Source organism: Ochotona princeps, chromosome 9 (assembly GCF_030435755.1).
Source record: "Ochotona princeps isolate mOchPri1 chromosome 9, mOchPri1.hap1, whole genome shotgun sequence".
NCBI classification, from domain to species: Eukaryota; Metazoa; Chordata; class Mammalia; order Lagomorpha; family Ochotonidae; genus Ochotona; species Ochotona princeps.
In genome coordinates this window covers 47,393,712-47,417,866 of record NC_080840.1, presented here as the reverse complement: position 1 = coordinate 47,417,866, position 24,155 = coordinate 47,393,712, and the positions used below count along the sequence as shown (strand labels likewise).

Genomic DNA, 24,155 nt, shown 5'->3' with positions numbered 1-24,155 from the left:
TCTCTGCTGATGTTTGAAGTCTTCAAAGAGTTGCTGTGATCAGAGAAAAACATTTCTCATGAAATAGTTTTCTTGGAGAGTACAGTGATTTGAGACTGGCTGGCTGTTGATTCATATCATCTTTCCCAGAAGAAGTTGTTTTCACAGAATGTGCTTCAGGCTGATGCCTGGGGCTTAAAAGATTTATCTTCAGTTCAGAATATGTAAATATAAAACTAATGTGGCTATGAAATGAGCCATACAGTTAATAAAAAATACAATATTCCTTAAGCATGTTTAGGGAGTTAATTTTCCAGTCCACATTAGTCATTAGAGAAAGAGAGAAAGAGGGGGAGAGATAGAGAAGGGTTTTCCATGCACCAGTCATTATCCAAATATCAGCAACAGCTGGTGCTGGACTAGGCTGAAACCAAGTGGAATCCAGTCCAGGTCTCTCATGTGAGCATCTAAATTGGTATCTTAACTCACCCTAGTTCATAGATTCCAGCTGCAGATGTTGCATATGTTTCTATGTTAAATGTGTGCTGGAGAAGTAATTTTAAGTTTATCAGTACATTGGTATAATATCTACTTCATACAAATAAAATGTGACTAATTATTTCAAAATGCTGGAAGTTTGTTTGAAGTAGAAGGACTGGCATTTGTCAAACACTTCCTTCTTACATGCTTGGTACTATGCTGAATGATTTTTCTAAATTTCCTTCTTCACTTTTTAAGCCGCCATCCTTATGATTCTGTTATTATTACCTCTATTGTATACAATTGGAAGTCAAGACTTGTATAGATGACATTCCGTTGTCATTTGGATTTAGGCGGCAAATCCTAAGAAGGTATAGTGAAAACTCCTTATGTATAGTAAACAGCTAGTGTATTATTTTAAGTGAACAAAGGAGATCATATCACTTGATTCACATTTATCCAACTTGGGGACATTAAGCAGTGTTTGAGGATATGGGAAAATAAAACATTAGAAACCTGATTGCTAATCTGAGTTCTAATCTAACAAGACTTATTTTTTCCCCCCAACTCCATCCTAAGCTGAATGGAGTAGACTGAATTAGAAACTTGTACAATTTAACTTTTGCGATTTGGAGTCTGTAGGAAAAATGCATATGTAAAAGTTTGCTTATCATTCAGGGGTTTGGTGGGCTCATTGAACTCTTTAGGTGTTTCCAGACTTTTATTCAAACCCTTGAGTTAGTTCAACTCTTCTACTTCATTTCCCTTTCTGCATGGCAGAATCCTGTGACTGTATTGTCATAAGGGCCTTTGTAGAGATAAACTTTTGACACATAGGTGAGGACATTTTGGTGGATTGATGCTGTCCACATTACATTGGCTCAAGACACTGGGATATTTGCAGACTGTAGATTACACTTGATTTGAGCTGAATTAATGAAGTGGTGACTGTAGATCTGGGAAAAGAGCAAGGGGACTTGGAACTGTCAGACTTCTGCCACTAACTAACTCGGAGTTGTTTTTAATATTTCTATCCTTAGTTTTCCCTTCTGCATAAGTATTGAGGCATGGCTAAGTCATGTTACTATGTAATATTTTAATGAAGGAACAGACAATAATACCTACAGATTAACCAATTAAGATTAGTATGAGTGATGTTCATAATGTGTTCTTGTTTAAATAACTCTCAGAGTCACATATGGCAGGAGTTCTTGATGGGGAATGTGACTCAGGGCTCTGGGAGCTTCTTTACATGCAGTAGTGAAACTATGACACCTGAAGAGGCAACCAGAAAAAGGGAGATGAGCATTGCTGTTACTGTGAGAGGAAGTCGGGCTTAACATTTTGGAAAATCCAAGATATTTCATCCAGTGTTTTCCAAGGAACTAGATGAGCAGCAAGGGCAATCTATTGATGAAGCAATCTTCTAATTAGTGGGCATAGTTTGAATATAATTTGATTTTGGAATTCGAGGTGATGCTTAACCACCAAAATATATGTGAGTGATACTAAAAGAGTAAAAAAGTTAAAATTTGTCCAATTATGATTTAGGAGATGGGAGCTTACAAAAGAAGTGTTTTAGCTTGCTGGGGTTTGAGTTTACCATGAGGTGGTAATTCTGGGAGAAGAAGAGGTTATAAAACTTTTTCTCGGCTTCTTGGCTTATCAAGTGGTGCTTCTCCCATTTGCATCTACTCTCGTCACCAGAGGCCACATCAATGAGATCATCCTGTCTTGGTTAAAAATCTGCTAACCTATTAGCAAAATAGCTTCTTCTCATTAGTTGCTTGTTTTATGTATCTCATTATAATACTGAAAAGTTAACTAACGTCTGACATTTAAAGTTAGCAAAAAGTACTATCAGAATCTACTAATTAAAAGTAGAATGGAAAACATTTAGGCATACTCACTCTTTCTCATTGTGCTATGGAGCTGTACAAAGGCTTTTTGAAAGGGGTGTGTATCATTTTCACAGTAACACGTCCAGTAGGTTTCTGTGACCACTTGAATTATCTGGAGATACTGATGTCGCCTCATCTGTTTTCTCCTCTTACAAGGATCTTGCCTGAGGCCTTAGATTTATAGAAACTAAGTCCGATGTTCTTTTTCCCAAGTTTTGTCTTCATTTCGTTTTTCTGCTTATTGTAATGTGTGCTTTTTATTTATTTTAAAGAATTATTTGTTTATTTGAAGGTCAAAGAGAGAGGGCAAGACACAGAAAGGTCCTTCATCTGCTGGTTCACTTTGAAAATGTCTGTAAGCCAGGAACTTCTTGTAGGTCTCTCACATGGGTTGTAGGGGCCTGAGCATTTGGGCCATCTTCCATTGCTTTCCCCAGGTCGTTATCAAGGTGCTGAGTTGAAAGTGGAGCAGCTGGGGCATGACCCCGTGCCCACATGGAATGCCAACACTGCAAGTGGTGCTTTTTCCGATATGTCATAATGCTGTCCCCTAATTTATACATTGAAGTCACAAGTGTAATTCTTACATCTTGTTATTGTCTGGTAAATGATAATGTTTTGCTCCCCTTTTCAGATAGAAGAATTTCGAAGGCTGAGAACACATGTCAAAGGGGCAGAACTTGTGGAAGGCTGTGATGGAATTTTGGGAGACAACTTTCGACCCACTCAGCCCCTTAGTGACAGAGTCATCAGAGCCGCATTTCAGTAGCCAGAGGGAACAAGAACAAGTTCGTCTTCATCAGGGTATGTGTAGACCAAGCAAGGAAAATGTGGCGCACAGTTTTCCACACTTGCCATACCAGAATCACTCTTACAGTCTCCTTGATTATTTACCAACACAGCAATTAAACTTCATTTTGATAAACTTTATCACACATTTGAAAACCTCATTGATTATAAGTCAGGTGATTTTTTAAAATTTAATCTTGAAAAGAATCTGTGATTCTTTTGTTTTCCAACCAGAGCAGCCTTTAAGTACAAGGTTTTTTTTTTGTTTTTTTTTTTTTTTAATATTGGTTTGCATAAGGAAAGGCATGCCAAGGCAGAGAAATGGTGTTAGGCCATGATTTCTGTTAATTTCTGTGGTTGATTTCTGAAGGTTGCAGTTGTCCACTCCCATGAGCAAGGTGCACATTAAAACGGACATGGTGAACCTCTTGTCAGACATGGATTTTCTTTTTAATTTAATTTAATTTTATTTTATGACACAGTTTCATAGGCTATAGGATTCCCTCAACCCCTCCCCAAGCCCTTCCCTCGTGGTGGATTCCACCACTTTGTTGCAGTATTACAGTTCAAATCCAGCCCTGATTCTTTCATTGCAAGCATGTGCCATGCATAGAGTTCAACATCTTATCGTCCAGATAAATTCAATAATTTCTTGGGGAGATCATCTCTGGTCTGGAAGCAGAGCTGACAGAATATCATCCTGTCCAATGAAAAGCCACAACATGACATCAACAACAATTTACAACATTAAGGAGTTAATTGACATGGTATTGAGTGGCCAATATGTTAGAAAATGCAAGTTTTTAACCTCATTGTGTGACTACTTCACTGACATTTCAATTTTAGTTTATACACAACGAGCTGCAATACACCTTAAAATGTCCAGAGGGTACTATTCAGTTGTCTTGTGTCTATTTTAATTTTTATATTTAGCAGTTTATAGTGTTGAAGCATAATTTTTACTGAACCTGGCAAATTTTAGGATAGCCCCAACAGGGTTGTAACTCCAACAAGGCATATGTCAACAATTGAGGCACAGCACAGTTTTAGGAGGAGTGAGCAGAGAAATCTTCAGTACGTTAGTGAGGAGTAACTAATCTTTGTGTCCTACCTAGTAAAATATACAGATACGGATTTGATTGTCTTGTTTATCGGGGTAGGTGAGAGAACATACTGGCAAAGACTGGAATCCCTGTCTTATGAAAATGATGTTTATTTGATAGATCAAGAAGCACATGTTAATTTATGAATATAATGTTGTTTTACTGATACAAACACAATCTACTCGTTCATGTGTTGAATTCAATATATGCATTTCTTAGCATTAAAGAGCTAACAAAATAAAACATCATAAATGTAGGTATGTAAAATGACTATGTGTTCATTGAATGATTATGATTATATATTGAATTTTTTTTTACTTTGTCAGTTGTCTAAGTGCATAGGACTCTTAGATCATCTTGAAGAGAAACCTTTGTTTCCCATAAAGAGAAAGAAGGTGATGGATTATTTCCTAAGGGAACTGGAGAGGGTTGGGGCTGTTTAATGTACTATTGGGACCGGTGAGTAGTACTGTCTACCTGGGAGTCACAGAGACATTAAAATTTGTGAGCCCATTAATTAACATAGGATTTTTTTTAAAAAAAAGATTTATTTTTTTCTTGAAATGCAGAGTGACAGAGATGGAGAGACAGAGAAGAGAGAAATCCTCCATACACTGATTAACTCCTAAAATAGCTAGGGTTGGCAAGTCTGAAGCCAGGAGCCAGGAACTTTATCCTGGTCTCCCCAAACATCATCTACAGTTTCTTGCATATGGCAGGAAGCTGGATTGGAAGTGGAGTGGCTGATTATGCCAAATTGGCATTAAGATATGTGGGTATCCCAAATGATAGCTTAACCTATTGTGCCACAGCTGTCCCAACATGGGAATTTTAAAAATACACATTCAAAAATATACAATTACAAATAGTCATTTTCTCCACGTGTTTAATTGTTTTGCTTCCCTATGGGAGAGGTATCAGTTCCTTGTGAATTCTGGGTGTGGTGTGTTACCATATTATATGCAGGATCTTCACAAAGCTCAGAGGATATATGTTCTATGAAAAGACTATGCATACATTTCAAGATATTTTGCACCTAAACAAATTTACCTTTAAACTCAAGTTTCCATGAACTTTTTGAAGTATTCTCCCAGTGATTCTTTACTCTAGCCAAATTGTCTTTTGTGAATGTGTTTGCTCACTCAGTATTTCTTGGTCTTTGGCTTGTTGAAGTCCTAGCCATAGTAGCACTCAATTATGTTTCTCCCCATAGGTCTCTACTACTTCCTTAGATTATAACTTTCATTTTAGATTCTGTCTCCCACTTAATCTCTTTTTATTTTTTCTATCATATTCCAAGTTTCTTAAGAACTTTTTATGTTTTTACTTTATCTTGACTTCATCAAGATGCATAATATGTTGTGACTTGAAATGTCATCCTCAGAACTACACCTTTTGTATGTCAACCAGCACAACTTCTGGTACCAGTTCATTTTTAGTGTGTAAGTTAGCCAAAGCAGTGCATCTCTTAATTTTGGAGATGGTGAGGACCAGGCAGACTCATCTTGTTTTAAAGATGTGAGAAGAAATATTCACTAATGCAGGCATGATATCAAGAACATTCAGGAGTGGTTTTGACTAGACTTGATGAATGAGCTAGAGAATGAAATTGACATTTAGTCAAAGATTGTGTTGATAACCTGTTATTCCTGGTTCTGAGTTTAAGAGATCAGAGGGTTGGATATGATGTACAGTCTTACACCACTCAGGGTCTGAAGTGGGGTGTCTGATAATAGAAAAGTAAACATTCAACAATACACAGTCACAAGTTATAATGAATGTCACAAATGAGAAAAACAGTGTGGGGAAGAAGGCTTCGAGTAGAATATCCTTTTAAAAAAAAGAATCCACCCATTTTTATTTGAAAAAATTGCACACACACACGTACATGCACAGAGGGAGAGAGAGGTGGTGGTGGGAGAGAGAGAAAGAGGAAAAGAGAGAGAGAATGAGTTGTTGGCTGGGATGATTTAAAGGGGAGTAATTCTCCCCCAATTCCTCACAGTGTTACAGGTATTCTTCCTAATGTGACTCCAATTTTGATTTCATCCTTTCATGAACACATTTTTGATCCTTTCATCTTGAAATGTGTAATACAAATCTAGTCATAGTTCTATATAAAAATCATATTGGAAAATCAGACTTATGGATGTGTGCTTTTTATTTGATATTTAATAATGCCCTAAGGCAGGTAATTCAAATTTTTATTAAAGTGAAATGATTTGACAGTCAGACTTTGAATTTAATGCATGAATGTTTCATTTAAGCTCCTGGAACTAAAAAGGGAAAAATGTTCTGTGGTAGTTCTCCAAAAATGTTTAAATTAATTCAGATTTATTTCAGCCATGTTTTATTGAAATAACTTTAGTTTGGGGACTTAAATTGACATTTTTTTTCTTTTTCATGACACGCCTAGACATCTGGAGGGCTTTGATAAAAAAGACCTATTATTCCCATGAATTAATCTGTGACTTTTTATGTTACCATTTAAGAAGTGTGAACTATGATTTTGTACTTACTTAAGGAACTTTAGGTCAGTGGTGCTATTTCAGATCTCTGGTGGCCAACTGATACTAAATGATTCTTTTTCCATTGAATTTTTTATATGATGCAAGAGAACCAAATTTTAATAGCATAAGATCGTAAGATCAAGATTTTAAGTTAATGTTGTTTCTTGTTCTTGATATCACAGTGCTGATACTGATCTTCTGACAAAGTGATTATTTTCATATGTATTAGACCATTTTTTAAAGATTTATTTATTTTTATTGCAAAGTCAGATATACAAAGAGGAGGAGAGACAGAGAGGAAGGTCTGTGTAATGATTCACTCCCCAAGTGACCGCAAGGGCCGGTGCCAAAGCCAGGAGCCAGAAGCCAGAAACCTTCTCCAGGTCTTTCATGTTGGTGCAGAGTCCCAAGGCTTTTGGGCCATCATCAACTGCTTTCCCAGGACACAAGCAGGAAGCTGGATGGGAAGCAGGGCTGCCAGGATTAAAACTGGTGCCCATATGGGATCCTAGTGACTTCAAGGCGAGGACTTTAGCCACTAGGCCAACACAGTAGGCCCTTATTAGACCAATTTTAAAAGGCTATACTATTGCGATTCTTCAAGCACTATTAAACTATGGATATCTACAGTAACTCCAAAGCATTATAGTATTATTTATTTTCTATAATGATCTGTGCCACAAAGCTGTTATTTTAATAAGTTTTCTTTTTATCCTCCTGAAGGTAGAAATATAAGTATTCCCTCAATATAGTAAGGAAAAGATAAAACAAAAAGAATTTTTGCTAGCGTCTCTGAACAGTCTTTTTGTTACCTTGCCCTCATTTTTTCTTTGAAGTCTTTCTTGAGTTATCTTCCCTACTTGTATTTTTGCAATTTATAATATTGTCTTCTTTGCTGTAATGAAACTGTAACTAGCATCAGTTTCATAGCCAAGTTCTTTCAGAAGAAACTGAGTCATTTTCTTTCATAGGAGTTGTGGGTTAGAAAAGATGAGGCAATGTAAAAAGGAGAGGACTGGCTATGGAAAATGAAAGTTGCAAGTCTGATGGCCAAGGAAGTAACAGCTGTTATCCTCCCAGCATAAATGGGAAGTACAAAGCTGTATTTTCCAAGTAGAACTGGGATTCTCCTCACTCACAGAATCTAAACTGAAGCATGGTTTTAAATTGAGAATTGAAAGCTCTGTGGATATAGCTGTTTTCTATTTACTATATCATAGAGAATTTCCTCAAAATGGAGTAGATTTCCTAAATGATTTCAAAATGGTTTCAGTAAAGTATAAAAGCACCAAGGCTTCTCATGCTACCCATTGTGGTTTGACTATGTTATATAAAAATTATTACAGAACCAGTAACGAAAAATATCAAAGCTGGTGAGGCTTTCCTAGAGGTTACTGAAGAAGGAAAGTAATTCCTGCTTTAAAATCTGTCCTTTTTCTTTGTTTGAGAGATATTCATAATTTATTGTGGGTAAAAATTCCAGAGTGTGTTTTTTTTTTTTCCCCTACCTTGTGAATCAAAACAAGTTCATGTTTGGGAAGAAAAGAAGAGAGTGTTTTGCAGTCATGGGCCAGCTTGCGTGTACCATGTTAATATATTCTGACATTTAAATATAGTAGAGTTCTTGATTTTAACCTGGGAATGTGTGAATTCTGTACCGAAACAACTGTGGCCAGCTTATGTCATGCAAGTGTATTCTGTCATGCTTTTAACTTTGGATGCTCAAGAAGAGGACATTGGCACAAAACCTGGCTTTTAAGTACCAGCAAACAGCATTTGAGTTAACTAAGGAAAGGATTTCTGTCTTGAGGCTGCAAGCAGGACTTTAACCTCTACATCGGTTTCCTAGAAAGACCATGGCATGCAATAGTCTCAGTCTGGGTCTGGCATAACTAGGTGCCTTTCTGGAGAGCTGATATCTCCCAGGCCCCTGATCTCCTTTGAGGACTGCCTGTTACAGTTTCTGGGTTCTACAATGAGTGTGCTTTTCTGCTCCTATTAACTTTATCATGGAAAAGAGAACCTGAAAGAATAAGAGGCAAGTAAATGAGGAGGAAAATGAAATTAATGTGCTGCTTTGAACAGTGTTTTTTAGTTATTCTTTATCGGGAAAAATTAAACAAAAACCGTATTTGGGGAAATCATTAAACATGCATTTTAAAAATAAAAAAGTCATGCATTTCAATAAAAACTGTTTAAAAGGAGATACTCCTTTTTAGATAACAAATGAATTTGTTTTACATTTTCTCCACCTCTTAAACTAAGGTAATACAGAAGCAACAGTAGCCAAAAGGAGTCTTTTATATCAACATTTGATTGTAAGTCTTAAAAGTAAAGAGGGAAGTAAAATAATAATGATGTTAACCTTAGGTGACTATTCCTAACAGAAAAAAATTCTATTAACTGACCTAAAAGTCTGGCTCAGTCAGGGTAAAATAGAGTTGAGGAATTGGCCCTTAAAATTAGGTTATCTGTTATTAGGCACATAGAAGAGATCATATTAGACTTTAAAAGATTAATCAGGAGCCACTGCTGTTTCTGTTGATCATGCCAAAAAATCAAGGAACTTTTCATTTTCTTTAAGTAAAATTTTACCTGATCATTAGTTTTCTATTTTTAGGATTTTTATTTTTCTTGTTTTGTCTGTCACTTCTTAGCACTTTGACAGTGATTACATATCAACAGGATTTGCATTGCTGTCTGTCCTATATGCAACACTCCTTGGATTGTGCTGTCCTAAAGTCGAGAATGCTCTCTGTAAAACTGTGAATTTGTACACAATGGAGCAAATTCAGTTTGTAAAATATTGCATCATGTAGGTTTTTTTTTCTTGGAAGATTTCAGAGAACTTTAATATGCAAGGATCCTTTTTGAAACTCTCAGAAAGTATATATATGTATATATATATATATATATATTTGTTAGAATTTCATCCTTTTCTTTTTCTATATACATTTTATTATTGTTGTGATTATTTTATAACACCGTTTCATATTCCTTTATCCCCTCCCCAGTTCCCTCCCCCCCAGTTCCTCTCTATCATTACTAACATATAGAAAGTATATATTTTTAGTGTATTTTGCATTTCTATAAGTAGATAACTGAGTTAGTGTAATTATGAAGAGAAGAAGTTGATGTAGTTCACGTTTTTGGAGGCTGAAAGTCCAAGATAAGGTAGTTCTCTTTGCTTCATTTCTGATGATGATGTAATGATGGATGGCATCACGGCCAGAGAATGAATGTATAGCAGGTCGTAGTACAGGACGCCAGAGTAGAGGAGGGCATTGACCTTTTATCCTTTGAATGATGAAAACTAATGCAGAGATCTAAAAAGAACTATGTTAGTCCTGTCAGAGAGTAAGTCCCCATTGGCTCAAGATCCCCTAAGTTCCTGTCTCCTCATATAAGACTACTCTCCCAAAACATGAAGCTTTGGGGAACAAACCACATCGAACATTAGGACAGAGCACTCAGCGTTTCATAGATGTGTTTAACCAGAGAAAAACATGAAGATGCAGTATTTATGTTGATAAATGTGAGCCAATCCAAAGAATTTCCTGTGATATGAGAGGAGCTGATGTGAGGAGGTATGGATTAAGCCAGCAAATATCAATACCGTTCTGTGAAACACTTGTGTCTTTTGCCACACATTGGAACGGCAGATGGTAGGAGTGATCTCAGACATAGTTAAGCTACCTTGGACCAGTGTGTGTAGCATACTTTTTGTGAGAAGGTTTTAACAGTAATAAGGAAAATACTAGTAATAGTAGCAATTTGTTTTCAACAAATGACTGTTAGGCATCAGTCATCCTCCTAGAAGTTTACGTATGTCTCATTTTACTTAAAAATAACTATTCAAGTTGGGAAGTTTAATTCAGTTTTTAAAATTATCAGTAAAGAAACAGATCAAGAAAACATGTGTTAATCAAGTAGATGAAATTATATAATTGATAAAACTGATGGAAACACTCACTTAAAAATAGCACCCTGTCTCTCGGTTGAAGAGCTAGCTGCACTCCCATGTTTGTTGCAGTTCTACTCACATTATCTGAGGAATGTGAACAAATCAAATGTCCATCAACTGATTAATGCATGAAGAAAATATAGTGTATATATAAATGTGTTTTTATGCATGCGTACATATGGTAAAACATGCATATTTATATGTGCAAACATGTATATATATGTGAGTGTGTATGTGTGTGTATATGAATAATATGTTGGCATGAAATTTTTTTATTTATCAAACCTTTTATTATAATTAATGTCAGTGGACACCAAACTTCTTTGCTTTCATTGCTTTCTTTGTATCCATGTACTCCCCCATCTCTCCCTCTCTCTTCGTGTATTTCAAATAAACATAAATATAAATGTACATGTACACATGAATTTGCCAATATTTGTACCAAATAAATGCTAAAAGAATTAATTTGTTAAAATGCAATGCTTTTGGGCTCGACAGCGTGGCCTAGAGGCTAAGGCCCTTGCCTTGATCCCATATGGCCACTGATTCTAATCCTGGCAGCTCCACTTCCTCTCTATCTCTCCTCCTCTCAGTATATCTGACTTTGTAATAAAAATAAAATAAATCTAAAAAAAATGCAATGCTTTAAGTACTCAACAAATATTCACTAAATGGATATGACAAAAAGGGTATATTGGAACTGCTTTAAAGGTGGTTTCTACACAGATTGCAAAATAGTTCAACAGATTTATATACACATTAATGGTAAATAGTAAAGCAGCAAGATAAATGCATATCTTTATTTTTATTTATTTTTATTTTTTTACTTTTTTTTGTATTCATTAATTACATTGTATTATGTGACACAATTTCATAGGTACTTGGATTCTCCCCACCCCTCCCCAAACCCTCCCACCATGGTGGATTCCTCCACCTTGTTGCATAACCACAGCTCAAGTTCAGTTGAGATTCCCCCGTTGCAAGCATATACCAAACATAGAGTCCAGCATCTTATTGTCCAGTCAAGTTCAATGGCTTCTTAGGTATACCCTCTCTGGTTTGAAGGCAGAGCCAGCGGAGTATCATCCTGATCAATTAAAAGCTCCAACATACCATCAGCAAAAATTTACATCATTATGGAATTAATTGACATAGTAATGAGTAACCAATATGTTAAAAGTAAATGTGAGTTCCCAGCCACCTTCTGTGACCACCTCATTGACATTTCAATTTTAGTTTATACACAACATATAACATACATAACATAACATGTTATACATAACATCATATCATCTTAAATTAAGGCAAACATGTGGTATTTAACCTTTGGGATTGGCTCATTTCCCTTAGCATTATGGTTTCCAGTTTGGCCCATTTGGCCACAAAGAACTGCATTTTGTTTTTTTTAATAGCTGAGTAGTATTGCATGGAGTAGATGAACCATAGCTTTCTTATCCAATCCTCTGCTGATGGGCATTTTGGCTGCTTCCATGTTTTTGCAATTACTGATTGTGCTGCTATGAACATAGGAGTGCATGTTGGTTTCTCAAAAAACAAGTGTTCTGGATATATTCCTAGGAGTGCTATTGCTGGATCATACAGTATGTTGATTTTGAGTTGTTTGAATGTTCTCCATACTGATTTCCATAGAGGCTGTACCAGCCTGCAGCCCCACCAGCAGTGGAGTAGGGTTCCCTTTTCCCCACAGTTGGCATGAAATCTTACAACAGCATAAATGGAACTGAAGGTCATAATGCTAAGTGAAATAAGCCAGGCATAGAAAGACATGTTGCCACATGCTATTACTGGGCACTAAGTTATAATTAGGTAGGAAGAAGATGTGTTGTTTTTCTATTATGTAACAGGGTAACTATAGATAATGATATTGTGCTGTTTCAATTATAAAAGCTAGAGAATTTTGAATGTTTTTACCATAAAAATACTAAATGCTTGAGGAGAAGGATACAGTTATACTGATTGGACATCATACAGTATGTATATGTTTATAGACATCACATAGTATCCTATAAATAAATAAGTAAATTAATAAGATTTTTATGATTCAGTAAAAATAAAAGAAACTGGCTACCCAGGATAAAATAACTTCCAAACATATACCTACACTTATTTCTTTGTGTTGGTCAATTATGATTCTACACAAATAACTTTCAAGGACATGATTGCAGTTTAATTAAAATATACCATGAAATTTTATATCACTAGGTTAAATAATGGTATCTCATGTGAACTCATCCATGCTCACAGCTTCAGTCATCATTAAATACAAGTGATTAACTCATTTATAGTCATTCATCAGGCATTTCCATTACATTCCAGAAATGAATAACCAAGTATATATATATATTTTTTTTTTGGGGGGGGGGTGCTGATGGTTGTCAAAGGCATCTTTGACTGACTTAAGATTTTCCTTCATAGATATGGTTCTTTTATTTCTGTGAAACCTGTGGTGTAATAGATCTTTCTTTTCATCTCACCCACACATTTCCAGTTTGTCATCTGTTTTTATTAATTCCCATCGTCATCTCTGTCTCCAGCTCTGTCATTACAACCCATAAAGTTAGCTTCATCTCACCTAGATTATTGCAAGAACATTTTCTTTGTTTTCTACTTAAGACCATTAATTTTTTAAAAAGGCTCTGAAAAAGGTAAAAGATTTATAAGAAACATATGATATGGATGGCATACAGCACTCAAACTTGTATACCAACTCTAATTGATTGGTCTTAGCTGTCTGGAAAGGATTCAGCTGTCAGAGGAATCAGGATCCATATGAGAAGTGTGAGTGGCATGATTGGCAACATTTGGCATTGTTGTGTGGACTATTGTACTTTGTTTTTCACACTGCAAGACATTATTGGCATCTAGTTGTCTTGGTTACTAAATGTGGAGAATTTCAAAAATGGGCTTTGAAAAGTTGATGAACAGTAGATCTACTGATAAGTAGTTTTACCATTTATATGGAAATAGAGCATCATAATAAAAATTTAAGGTTTCCCAATGTGTGTTCTTACTAATGTTTTCATTTCATTTTAATGGTCTTTATGTTTATGTACATATGTATGTATGTATGTATGTATGTATGTATGTAGATGCACGTTTGCAAATCACCAAGCCTGAAAGGTCTGAAACCTTGTAATGGAAATGAATGATGTGAAGATGAGGAAAAGATTATTCACTGGTGAAGGAATTTAGTCAGATCCCCTTACTAAGGGTAAGAGTTATCGACTTAAAAGGGAGAGTTAAGCATAGTTTTTGGATTTCTGTAATAATGTCATAAACTGGTTTGCTTGTAAACAACAAAAGTTTACCTCTAAGTCTGGGGCTCTGCAGATCCAATATCTGGCAAGCCCATTTCTTGCTTTGCAGGGTGGCACCTTCTCCCTGTGACGGCAGAGGGCAGAAAGGGCTGAGCTAGTTCTCAGGCTTACTTTTGAAAAGGCATTCATCCCAATCATGTGACCTTGGGGGTTAGGATTTCAACATATGAATTTTGGAAGGACCTGAAAATACAAACTATAGCAGGAAGTTGAAAAAGAAATTACAGAAAACACAACACGGATTGCACTCTCACAGATGGTGAGAAGCAGCCTATTTCAAAATATTTTAAATAAAATGTAGGAGACACAAAATTTGTCTTTTAATCAACTATAAATTTTGAGATGTGTTCATTTTGATTACATATTATCATTCTTTTGGTTACTTAATTTTATATAAACATTCTAGTTGAGACTTGTTTTGATAATAGAGAAAGATAACAAATCAGATAATGCCTAATATAGAGATAGAATTTAAGAAGTCTGTTAGATAACATGGAGGTGTTTCCAGTCAAGGATTTTCCCACTTTGTAGAACTTGCTCAGAATAAATTCATTGGGAAAACGCTAAAAGTTACATTAATTTTAGATGGGTCTGTACTTCATTACAATGCTTCTAGTGACAACTTCTTTCAAAATTTCGGATTTCTTATTGCTCATGCTTGTAGGGGTTTTACTTGCAATCATGAAGGTCTTTAGGCCTTTTCTATAGAAAATATTTTCAGAGACATCTTAGAAGCATGATGTTAAATTGGATCTACAGAAATTCTTTAGTCTTTCAGTTGAAGAGGTTTTCAAGGAAATTATTCCAGAAGGTTACTCCCCTTACCTGAGACAAGCCAACGAAATGAACCTTTGTTGTTTGAGAATATTTGCTTCAGTATGATGCTCAAAGGAAAAAGAAACCCTTACAGAACACACTGTGATGTTTTAGCAGAGTTTACATGTCATTTTGATGGTAATGTTCTTAAGCCTTTCTGTAAATAAGTGAGTTTGATGAATATAAATGGTTAGCATTCCCAGGCTTTTGTTTGCTTTCTGTGAATAGCATGCGCAATTCCTACAGCCTTTATACTGCAGAGAAACTTGTGTAATTTCTTTCAGATATGAATGTTCATTTCTGATTTTACCATGGGCACAGTCGGCAGTTCTCTAATGGCATCTGTTCCTTGAGGAATGATTGTATTTAGTGAGTCCCACCAATAAAACCACTATAATGAGGAATAAAATATTGTAAATAAGAATAACAATGTTATTAATCATCTAAATTAGCCATTTTTTTGTGTATTTCTGTACCCAAAATATTTCCATAGGAAATAAGGCTAAAATCCACATTTACTTATAATTAGACATAATACAAACCTCCTCTCATTACAATACTTGCCCAAATCCCAATTCAGCTTAATTTCATTGACTTTGATTTCTGGGCTAAAAGCATTAAGTTTGAACTAGTGAAAAATGTGTAATATGTGCATTCAATTAAGAAGTAATTAGATACTCAATCACCCCTACAACGCACTAGGGATTAGGAAAGAAGGAAGAAAAATGTGACTCACTGTTGTGTATAAAACAGTTTTGTTAATTAGTTTAGTGCTAATTGAGATTGAGAAAGTGTCAAAGCATCACAGCATAGACTTATTCTGAATAACTTAAAAGCTAAATTTAGGCAATGAGTATTTCTAGACTACTGTTTGAGATGCCTGCGTCCCATAGTGGAGGAGGACCTGGATTCAGTTCCCTGCTCTGACTATAGGCTCCAGCTTTATGTGATGCGGGTTGCAGGAAGCAGAGTGATGTGTCAAATGGCTGATCCCTGTCATGTGGGAGACTTGGATGGATTACATTCCCAGTTCTTGGCTCTGGCCTTGGCCCGGTGTCAACCACTGAAGGTATCTGGGGAGTGAAACAGAAGATGGAAATTATTTGTCTCTTTGTCAAATAATTTAATGTATTACTTAAATATTACTTTCTTTAAAAAGCTAAACCCAGTGTTTTACAATAGTTTGCTGTAGAATAATGTAGAAATCATGAAAATTAATTTGATGTTTATGTGTTCATCCTCTGCTATATAGATTAGTGAGTCCTGGGGGTGGAAAAGAACTAATTTTTTAAAAAATAATTTAGATACTACACTGTACTTAATCTAATTTAATCAGCGTGACAGTCCTCTGAGGTGTATGTTTGTTTTTCAGGTTTAATCAAAGCTGAGATAGGTTGAGTAACTTGCTCAAAGTTGAGTACAAAGCAAGAATCCATGTCCAGATAGGCTTAACATCATAGGCTGAGTAACAAAAGTCAGAAAATTATGAACTTCTTTATATGTCTTTAGACTTTTTTTTTATCTCTTTTAGATAATTTCTTGGGAATGAGATTGTTAGGAAAGAAGAATATATCCTTTATAGTTATGCTAACTTGTGCTTATGCCACTGACTGAATATTTTATGAAAGGTATTTTTTGCTGGTTTTTGCCTTGACTGTACTTGTCACATCTTTTTTTTTTTATCTCTTTTTGGCTCATTCATTTTTTAAAACGTATTTTTATTGCATTTCTTTTTTTTAAATTAATTACATTGCATTATGTGATACATTTTTTATGCACTGGGATTCCTCCCGCCCCCCCAAAACCCTCCCCTGACAGCGGATTGCTCCACCTTGTTGCATTTCCATAGTTCAAATTCATTTGACATTCTTTCATTGGAGGTATTTACCAAGCATAAAGTCCAGCATCTTATTGTCCTGGTAAGTTCAATGGTTTCTTGGTGAGACCATCTCTGGTCTGAAGGTAGAGCCGGCAGAGTATCATCCCAATCAATTAAAAGCCCCAACATAATATTTCCAACCATTTACAACATTGTGGCATTAATTGACATGTTATTGATTAACCAATATGTTCAGAGGAGAATGCAGGTTCTCAACCACAACCTGTGACTTCTTCATAGACATTTCAATTTTGGTTTATATTCAACCGTGTTCTATACACCTTAAAATGGCTTAGATTGCTATTCAGCTGTCTCATGCCTATTTTAATTTTAGTCTTTAGCAGTTTATAGCATTGAAGCACGTTTTTGCTGAACCTGGCTGTTTTTCAGGTGGTCTAATGCTATAATTCTAACAGGATATATGTCAACAGTTTAGGTGAGCATGTTTAGTAGGGGTGTGCAGAGAAATCTTCCATACCCCAGTGAGTCATTCATTTTTTTGAAGTGTGCTCATGTCTACTGACCTAATTGAAAATAGTGTGGCAAAGCTTGCCTTTGAGTTCTTCCTTTATTTTTGATCTCCTCTCTGTAAATATAATAGACGTTCATGGTAGAAAATTCAAGCAATATTGTATTAAGTAAAACAACAGTATTTGTGTCTTAAATGTCTCTGTTTCTGGTGAACATGGAGTTGGGAAACACAGCGTTGGTGCAGGTGGCTCTGGCTGCACTACCAAAGAGTTGTGTGATGTTGACAATGTTACAAATATCACTAAATCTCTCTTTTCATCATGAGTGGTATATACCTCATAAGGTGGTTGTGGAGATGCAGTGAGATCTCAATTGCAATTGAAGCACTTAACAAACAAATGTCACCTCTGCTTTTGGTCTGCTTTTATGTATGGATGTCATATAACTCTGAAGATATATACTCTTCCAAATAGGATTATACCAAGCTTGGTATTTTCCTGTAACTTTGCTGGTACATCCTTTCATGGCACTCAAAGATAAATGTCATACTTTAAATTGTACAAAAGCTATTTTTTAGGTGTATATGAAAGTGTATTGAGTTGTTCTTTTGTTATTGCAAAACATTCATTATTATTAGCGTTGTGTCGTAGCCCAGTGTGATTAACATACCTTTCTATTTCCTTAAAAAATTGATTATTGGGTCAGAGAGTTTTATCATAGTGTATGGGCAAATTGCTCTTCCCAGTGTTGTTTCAGCTGATGTTTCCACTGTGTATCAAAGTGTTCTTCTGGCCTTCAAGAATGCCATGTATTTAAAATATTTCATCAGTGCTCACATTATAAAAAATGTTTCTTTTTTATATTAAGTTCTACAAATACTTAATTCTTTTTTTGAAGTACCTATTCTGTTCCACTGCTCTGAGCATTTGTGAGATCCATATAAGATAAGTTGTATAGTCTCAGTTCTTTTGATCAATGAATGGTACATAAATATGTGATTTTTTTAATGTTAAAAATAAATGTATTTATTTGAGAGAGAAAAGACAGAGAGTAAGAGCTAGAGAAAGGGAGGGAATAAGTTCCCTAATAAGTTCCCCTAATAAGTTCTACTAATCCAATCCTTATAGTGGTGCATGGGAACAAAGTTAGGAGTTGGGAATTTAGTCTGGGTCTCCTCGAGGAATCCAATTAAATGAACCATCACTGCTGCCTCTCAAGGTTTATGGTAGTAGAAACTTAGAGTTAGGAACAATAGCCAGGTGTCAAAGCTGCTCATCCTAAGTGGCATCTTACCTGCTAGACTAATTACCTGCCCTAATACGTGCTTATCAAATTTTGTTATGTCCTTCACATGTTTATAATTTTCTCTTTTCACCGAGTTTCCTCCAGGTTGCACATTGGGTTCTTACGTCAACGTGTGATGTGGTTTGATGGGGAATAGAGTAACTCTACTGACTACTCCAGTCCTAGGCACGTTGTTCTTTCAGTCGTAGTTTTTTCACCTCTAAAATGGGGGAGACTAAGAGTCATAACCCTCTAGAGACTAGGATAATAAGTTAACTGAATTGGAATGCACAACACAGGACTTAGCAGAGGATCAGCATTTGGTAAATGTGAGAAATCACTACTATTGCTATTGTTACCATTATCAATGTTTATCAATGTCTTTTTAAAGAATTTTGTTTTTTATTTCATTGAAAACATAATGGATTAGGTTGTCCTTAGTTTTCTTTATAAATACCCTTCAATATAATTTTAGCTGATGACTTATGAGTTTTCTATGTAGACTATCAAGATGTCTACAAACAATGACAATTTCATTTTCTTTCTGGTTTTAATATTTATTTCATTATACTATCCCCTGTTTCCTGAAGAGTAAGATAATTAGCCATGATACCTCTTTTCTTATTTCTGATATTCTTGGGTTTCTATTTCTAAAGCAAATAACATGCATCCTACTCTTTCCTTTGAGTTTTTGTAAGTATTTGGGGGTCAAGATCTCTGCCTTTCTCTTGCTCCTTTTTCTATTTTCCTTCATTGTGATACAATGCTATCAAGTGTGTGTTGGAAAACAAGGGCTCTTTTTAAAAAAGATTTATTTATTTATTATTGGAACATCAGAATTACAGAGAGAAGGAGAGATAGAGAGGAAGATCTTCCATCCACTGATTCAATCCCCAATAGCAGAAACCAAGCCAATTCAAAGTCAGGAGCCAGGAGCTTCTTCCAGGTTTCCCACAGGAGTGCAGAGTCCCAAAGCTTTGGGCTGTCCTCGACTGCTTTCTCAGGCCACAGGCAGCGACCTGGATGGGAAATGAAGTAGCCCATATTGGATCCTAGCGTGTTCAAAGCGGGGACTTTAGCCACTAGCCTACTATACTGGGAACCCAAGGGTGCCCTTTGTTCATTGTTGTGAAAGATGAGCATTATTTTCAGTCTTCTGCTTGGTGGATAGTAGTCAGAAGGGCTTACAACCTAATGTCATGGTCAGTCAGGTGCATAGCTGATAATTTTTTTTTAAGGTTTATTTATTTTTATTGGAAAGTCAGATCTACAGAGAGGAGGAGAGACAGAGAAGAAGATCTTCCATCCGATGATTCACTTCCAACATGGCCGCAACAGCTGGTGCTGTGCTGATCCAAAGCCAGGAACTTCCTCCAGGTCTCTCATGTGGGTGTAGGAACCCAAGGCTTTGGGCCGTCCTTGATTTCTTTCCCAGGCCACAAGCAGGGATCTGGATGCGAAGTGGAGCCGCCAATATTAGAACCGGTGCCCATATGGGATCCTGGTCTGTTCAAGGCGAGGACTTTAGCTGCTAGGCCACTGCACCTGGATCACATAGCTGATAATCTTAAACAGCTCTGTGTTTAGAGATTTTACACTGAATTTTTGTGCTTTAGGAGGAGCTGTTTACAGGTTATCAGCTCAGCCACTTACTGGAACTTGGAACAACCTGTGACCTGCAGTGGCCTCTGAGGGATAGGATATGCATGCACACGTGTGTTTTTATTCTTGGTAGCATTTCAGGAAATTCTCCAACAGTGATCTAATTGACACTCATCCCCTAGGGGTTCTTTGTAGAAGATAATTTAAGATTCGGCATAATTGCCTGACGTATAAAATCAGAGGGTTGGATTAATAAAATTCTCAGAAAGCACAGCAAAAGGCTAAACAAAACAGTGGGAAACAGGAGAGAGTAAGACAATCAGAGACTCCTTCAAGGTGGTGCATTTTTCAAATAATAGGAAAAGAGAGAATAAAGAAAATGAGGGAGAGGAACCCAACAGCAGAATCATTCAAAAAAAATTTTTTCAGATTGCCTAGGCTAAAACGTCCAGATTTGAAAAGACCCTCTGAATCTCCAGCACTGTGCATCAAAATACACCCACACCAAGACACCCCATGAGAAATTTGAGAGAATCAAGGGAGAAGTTGTAGGGAACAGAAAAATGCATGATAAAGAGAGCATAATCAAAAGACCTAGAATCTGAATTTTAGTCTTTTCAATGACAACATGAAAAGCTACAAGTCTGCAAGGGGCAATTACAACCCACCTGCAGTTCCTATCTTAAACACTCAACAGATGTGTGGAGAGAACAGTTATTTTCATAGGTTACTAAAAATTAGTTTTCCTTGAAGCTACTAAGTTTGCCTCACCATGGCAGGAAGTGATGATACATTGCAGTGTGATTGTCAATGAATAAGTTAAAATGGAGCTTGTTATTAAGATACTGGATTTTCTACCTTTGCCTATACCTACAATGCTATGAAACACTTAAATGGGAGAATTTTGAACCTGTAACCACTACTAAAGGAAAATACTACTGCGACAATATGGGAGAAATGGTGGGAGAGGAATATAGGGAGAGAAGAACGGCAGGGGTAGGGAGGAATCCCTATACCTACAAAACTGTATCATGGAAAATCATCATAATAAAAGTTTTTCAAAAGCAATGAATAAAACAAAAAACAGATGTGAGATCCTGGAAACATGAGTTACAATGAAGGAAAATACTAAAGGGAGTGCCCATATTGGAAAAGAGATAGTAAGCAGAGAGAACTATCTGTGTACAAATGGGCGTAAGAGGGCATTCCAAAGATGAACCTTCTCCAGGAAAACAATAGAATTCATGATAGAGGTCAGCCTCCTGGGAGGGCAGTTGGGCAATTGGTAGACAGTCTTGGGTTGAATCAGCTGTGAGGATGTAGATAACTAAGGTTGGCAAAACAAACCCTAGATGTTCATTCACTCAGAGAGAATGAAACATTATGCAGAAAAGGAAAATTAAATTAATGTGTATAGTTCAGCTTTTGAATATTTATGTCATTTCAGTAATAGAAAGTATTGCAAGCAGCAAGCCAACATTATTCATAACCACATTTGGAGGATGTGGTTATGGAAAAGTTTTATAGGTCATTAGGTGACATGCTATATGTTGTGTGTGTATAATACAGATGGGAGGCAAAAGTCAGATCTTCATTCTTGTGCAGAGGGAAACATGATACACAGTGCTAAAATAGAAAAAGCAGAAAATGAAAAGGTGGCAATAAAATCATGTCAATTAAATTTTTGATGTTGATAAAATAATTAACTGAAAAGATTGAGAAAGAAATTGATGACAAATGATATGAGTGACAGCTAGTTTTCACAACAAATATTTTAGAGCCTTATTATGTGCATTTACTTGGTGCAAACAGAAAAGCTAAATAAAATAGGAGCATTTGCCATCATCATTTGCTATGCTTTTGGAGTCATGTATACATACACGCAGGCACACACAGGTTTGCTTTCTGTGCTGAGCTTTGGAAATATTGTGCAGAAAGATGAAGCTTTAGTATACCATGTAAACTCTCCCTGATATTCTGAGAAACAGGTTTCAGACCCATACAATGTAGGCCTTATGTCATCTTTATGCTGGGGCCCAAGGATTATAATTTAATTTTTAACTAATGAGATGTCTTTAAAGTCATTTGAAATCATTGCTAGTAGCTCATTTGAGGACCTATGGGCACTACACCCAACACATAACTGCTACTACTGTATAATATTCTCATATACCCACTAGGAAGTCAGTGTTGTTTTTTGAGTCTCAGAAGGGACAAACCAAGTTGCTTATTGTCTTACAGCTTCTTGGTGTAAGAGCTGGTATTTTAACTTGGATCTCCCTGATTCTAAACCCATACCCCAGACTGAGATCCATTGAAACGTTTTCCCAGTTTATCTAATATCTTTAATAATCGAGACTGAATATACTATTTTGAGAGGAACAGATATGAAGATCAATTTCATAAGGCCTTGCCATTGAAAGGCATGGTTTTCTTTTGTTGAAAAAATACGGTGCCCATATTGAAGTGCAGCTGGTTAAGTTACCATCTGAAACTCTAGCATGATTCAAGTCCTGACTGCTCCACTTCAGAAACATATCTCTGCTAATATGCTTGGACAGGCAGTACAAGACAACTCAAGTGCTTGGGAACCTGCTCCCTACATGGGAGAACTGTCCTGGTTTTGACCTGACCCAGTCCCAGGCCTTTGTAGCTATTTGGAGGCATGAAGCAGAAGACAGAAAAAAAAAATCTCTTTCTTTCTTGTGAGCTACCCCTACTTGTGTTTTGCGAGCATCTTCACAGTATTTTTGAACATATGTACATTTTTTTCAACCAACATGTAGTATTATGTGAAACATAGTTTGGGAAGGTGCCCGACTCTAGGATGTTTCCTTTTCTGGGGGAATTCATACACTCTGAATTTTAGGTTCCTTCTGTCTTTGAAATGCTGTGATTTTACAAGTTGATCTTCAGTTTCATAGCTGTTTGACATACAGTTTATTGGCTTATAATCAACAAATATGTTCATAATCAGTGCCTTACTTTTGAAATTACGTATTTAAGGTATTATCTTAAATATTAGATGGGAGAAGAAGTTGAAATATTGGTCAAAGATCACAGACTTTCCGCTAGACAAGAGGAGGCAGGGCAGGGAGTCTGTTCACCGTCATGATGTGTCTTGCTGCACCTGAAAAGCTACAATTTCATCTGCCAATTGAAAAATAACAATAAATTTAAATTATTTTGAAAATTGATCTTTGTGTCCTTGAGTTTTTCATCTTTCTGTGATTAATACTCATGATATTATCAAAATTTTACTTTTTTCAGGACATGATATAGCTTTTTGCTTATAAAATAGTTCATACATTAATTTCTATTTTGGCTGAAAGTGCTTCTGTGAAATTTTACATTGATAGATCATGATGTGGAAATGAAATCATGGTAGATGTGGGAAAATTGCAGTAGTAAGAGTGTGAGCATGAAGATATTTTTGAAATTTACACAGTTCCTTGTGAAATTTTTGTTTTTCACCATTGAAAGACTTCAGTATCTCTGGAGGAGTGTCAGTAATACAATTGATTTTTTTTTTTTTTTGCCTGTAGGAGGAAGATGGTGGTTATACAGTGTCCTTGCAGGAGGCACAGGATCTTCTGGGCTGCAGCTTCAGCTATCCTCAAGGCATGCCTTGTGTATCCTCATCTAATCCAGTTTTGATGGACATGTCTGATAGTTGTCTGTACAATGCTATAATGAAGTTTTAAGAGAAAAAGAAACTCTATACTGTATACTCACGTTACTGTTGCTAATATTTATGTTTTTGTGATACTGTTTATTCCTGTGTTGAAGGAATGAAGATAGTTTTGCGTTATTACTAATATGAATATGTATTACATAGTAATAGCGAGACATGAAAAATACATTCCCATCATTAGTACCCCTTTATTTTCTGTCTCCAACAGAAGGGTTGTTCATTTTGGAGACTACTGTAATTCTTGCTAAGAAAACCAGAGCTGTGATCAAGAGCAGTGTTGAGCTGCAACATGAAAGATTAGTAAGAATCATGTCTCATGTTATCTTCAATACCCATAGTACAATC

General features: G+C 36.0%; 1 protein-coding gene across 2 annotated transcripts in view; it reads left to right on the top strand.

Moving 5' to 3' along the window:
- The window catches only part of CA8 (carbonic anhydrase 8), a 77,238-nt gene extending 53,563 nt beyond the window's left edge, over positions 1-23,675 (top strand). The window contains exons 8-9 of one of the 2 annotated variants that reach the window (XM_004588005.4): positions 2,995-3,164; positions 23,662-23,675. In XM_004588005.4, coding sequence (XP_004588062.1) covers positions 2,995-3,129 — 135 coding nt within the window. In that variant the 3' untranslated portion in view covers positions 3,130-3,164; positions 23,662-23,675. Of the gene's footprint in view, positions 1-2,994; positions 3,309-23,661 lie in introns of those variants that run through there. The other variant, XM_058668654.1, reaches the window with a different exon arrangement.
- The last annotated feature ends 480 nt before the right edge of the window (positions 23,676-24,155 follow it).